Genomic DNA, 3472 nt, shown 5'->3' with positions numbered 1-3472 from the left:
TGAATTGTCTCCACTTGAAAATCATTAGACGGTCCATAGACCATGATAGACTATAGCTGTTTGTGATTAGTGTTATGCAGGGTGGTTCAAGAGCTTGATGGTTGATGGGAATAAGGTGTTTTTGAATCTAGAGGTTATGGTTCTCAGACACCTGTATCATCTCCCTGTAGTTCTGATTCGGACTGCATTGGAGAGCTGTTCTGTAATGCATGCAGTTCTCAAGCAGGGTGTTTTAATTAATAGGTGAAGACAAGTTTAAAAAAAAAAAAAAATTGAGGGGAGAATGAGAAAAGGGGAGTTTGCTGCTCGGTGTCTGAGACCATGAGCTTCAGGTCAAAGCATCAGGCAGCACAGGTTCATGTCCTCTGTCCTGACCCTAACTTTCTTCCAGCTTTCTCCCCCTACTGCAGTCAGTAGAAAAAGGATCTTGAACCGAAACATCATCTATCCATGTGACACCAGAAATGCTGCCTTACCTGCTAAGTTAGTCCAGCACTTTGTGTCCTTTCACCGGCAGTTCCTTTAATCTATGGGTTCATGCAGCCTTGATGTGGAGCACACGGAGTACAGGCCCGTGTCTCCAGGTGGGCAAAGCGGTGCGCATCCCCAGCACACTGAATCTGGATGTCAGTGTTCAGACTCCTATACCTTCCTCCTGAAAGCAGGAGTGAAATGAGAATGTGGCCAGGTGGGTGTGGGTTCTTGACGATGCTGGCTGTCTTTTTGTGACAGCCCTTCTATAGATCCCTTCGATTGTGGGGAGGTCAGTACCTGTGGATAACCTGGAAGTGTTCACCATTTTTATACTCTCCTTTCTTCCTGAGTGTTCGAGTTGCCGAACCAGGCCATGATAAAACCAGGCATGATGCAACCAATTTGGCCTCTTTCACTTGAGGAGACTGAGGGGTGGCCTAAAAGAGGCCTTTAAAATAATTGAAAATTCTCAGAGTTGGTACAGAGAGAATATGAGAAAAGCGTAGAAACGAGAGACGTATGTGAAACAGACATTTACAGGGAGCGGCTGGAACAAATTCCACAGATGTTTTGAAGAAGAAATTAGACAAGCATGTGTGGAAGGGAATAGAAAGTTCCACTGTTGGGTTTATCTGAAGAAGGGTGTGAGGGTGCTGGAGAGGAGTTGGCATGGTCTGGTTGGGCCAAATGGCCCCTTCCTGGGCTGAACATCCTATGTTATACTAACTCACCCACGGGGGAAAAAAAACTGCTGGGTTCCTTCCCTCCTCTTCTTTCTCTAACCTGTAGACACTCTTCTTGGTGTACACAGCCTGAGGCAGGGAAAGACTGCCAAAATAGAAGGCATTCCTTCCCCATCTCCAATTCTTACTTTATAGTAACATTGAAAGCTAGTATAAATGTGCCCTCACCTGCTGCAGTTCATAGCAGTCAGACATCCTTTCACACTGAACAGGCAACCGACAAGGTAAAGGATTTATAATCATGTATATTTCAAGTGATTATTTGCAAGCAGTTCATCAATAAAGCAAGGTACAGATATATAACAGCGACAGACTTTATCTTGGCATATGGTGTTTGCAGGTGCTTGAGGTCATGGATTACAGTGATGGGATACAGCTGTGGTCCTTCACTTGGGTTTTGCCTCGAAAAAACTCCAGGGAAAAACGCTAATAATCTACCATGATATACTGAAATATACTGCAGAAAATGAACACAGACCCGAGATGCAATCCATTCAAGGGAAAGATTCCCGATAAAAAAGCTGATGGTCTCACATCCAGCGTCGCGTCCCGGTCATGGAGTTGAAGAGGTAATGTCTTCCAGTGTCTGGGAAGGGAAATATTTCATTCAGTATATGTGTAAACATATTAATAGATCAACATACTTACTAATATCAAATTATAGAGTTGGCTTAAACTGCCTGTAGAGAATAGAGAATTCTCTGGGCCTGCCATTTGTTAATAGTATTTGCCTTGGACCAATAGTTGTTGGTTCATGTAAAATCTGCTGCCCTCCATACAACAACAGTGCTGTCCTTTTGTTCTCTCCGCCTCCTTCCCCTCTATTAGTCATAGAGAGGTACAGCAGGGAAACAGGCCCTTCTTTGTATTGTATTGTATTCAATTTATTGTCATTGTCTCAATTTGAGACAACGAAATGAATTTTCCTTACAGGCAGTATCGTTAAAAAAAAATCACAAGAAAAATAATAAAAATAAATAATAAATAATAAATAAATAATAAAACATATTAAAAATAAAATTGAAATTGAATTAAAAAATTTTAAAAAGCACAAACACATAAAGTCCACAACATAACATAAATGGCACCCAGGTGAGGAAGGCACCATAGTCCAGCCAGCCTCCCCTCCGTGTTCATCCGTGGTCGGGGCCTTCCGAGCACCCGCAGTCGCCGCCCCGGGTGGCCCAATGTTCAGGCCCTCACGCCGGGCTGGTGGAACGCCGACGCCGAACCCCGACGGTGAGCATCCTCCTCCTCAGCGGCCCGGACCTCCTGATCAGCCGCCTCCCGCTGCCGGAGTCTGCAGCTCCTGAGTCCGCAGGCCGAGCCGGGCAGAGTCGCAGGACCCCGCGCTGTCCATCAGCGCCGCCCGCGTTGGGAGCTCCGCAAACCGCAGCTCCATGATGTCGGCAGCAGGTCCAGCACTCCGGGCTCCAGACGGCGACCCCCGGTAAGGCATCGCCAGCCCCGCGATGTTCCAGCGCTGTCCCGCCGCTGCTGGAGCTCCGGTCGATCCTGGCAGGAAAGGCCGCGGCAATCCAGGTAGGTAGGCCGCTGGGGGGGGCGAGGACGCGACTCGAATAATAGTCGCGTCCTCACCAGGAAGCGGCTGAAGTACGGTATCCCCCGCACCGTGCCCTCTTCCCCCACATAAAAAACACCAAAAAACACAAAAAAATACACTTTAACATAACTAAATAAACAAAAAAACAAAAAGATACCGGACCAACTCATCCATGCTGACCAAGATGGCCGTGCTAATAAGTTTGTTCGGTATTCCGACTGCGAATGCCCAGGTCATGGGTCACTCACAATAAACATTCTCGGCAGCTATGCTGCCACATGAATACAGACCTGCGTTTCATCAGGATCGAACCTAGTCCGTCCCCATCCCCTCCCGAGTGTCCCATCCCTGTCCGGGGGCGGCTGGAGATGTCTGGGGTGACCCTGGACTGACGGGAGTGGCGGCCCAGACTTACAGCCAGCGCAGTGAAGAAGCACTAACTCCAGCTCAACTCTGCCTGTCCCGCCGAGTTAACCGACAGACCTGGACTAACGGGATACTGGCCTGGAGCAATGGAGTTAGCGCTTCTTCTCCGCGCTGGCGGTAAGCCTGGGCCCCCACTCCCGTCTGACCCGTCAGTCCAGGATCATCCCGAACATCTCTGGTCATCTCCGGTCACCCCCGAACAGGATAAGACACTCAGGAGGGGACGGGGACGGTCCAGTAGCATTTCAACAGCGCTTGCATGTGC

At 48.4% G+C, this 3472-nt stretch overlaps 1 protein-coding gene across 2 annotated transcripts in view; it reads right to left on the bottom strand.

Annotated features, from left to right (window-relative positions):
- Positions 1-1302: 1302 nt before the first annotated feature.
- The window catches only part of LOC129704596 (cadherin-related family member 4-like), a 38255-nt gene continuing 36085 nt past the window's right edge, over positions 1303-3472 (bottom strand). Inside the window, exon 19 of one of the 2 annotated variants that reach the window (XM_055647824.1) lies at positions 1303-1803. In XM_055647824.1, coding sequence (XP_055503799.1) covers positions 1748-1803 — 56 coding nt within the window. In that variant the 3' untranslated portion in view covers positions 1303-1747. The remainder of the gene's footprint in view (positions 1804-3472) is intronic. The other variant, XM_055647823.1, reaches the window with a different exon arrangement.

This window comes from Leucoraja erinacea, chromosome 16 (genome assembly GCF_028641065.1).
Source record: "Leucoraja erinacea ecotype New England chromosome 16, Leri_hhj_1, whole genome shotgun sequence".
Taxonomy (NCBI): domain Eukaryota; kingdom Metazoa; phylum Chordata; class Chondrichthyes; order Rajiformes; family Rajidae; genus Leucoraja; species Leucoraja erinaceus.
The sequence above is the reverse complement of the archived record's forward strand: the minus strand, read 5'-3'. Positions and strand labels throughout refer to the sequence as shown.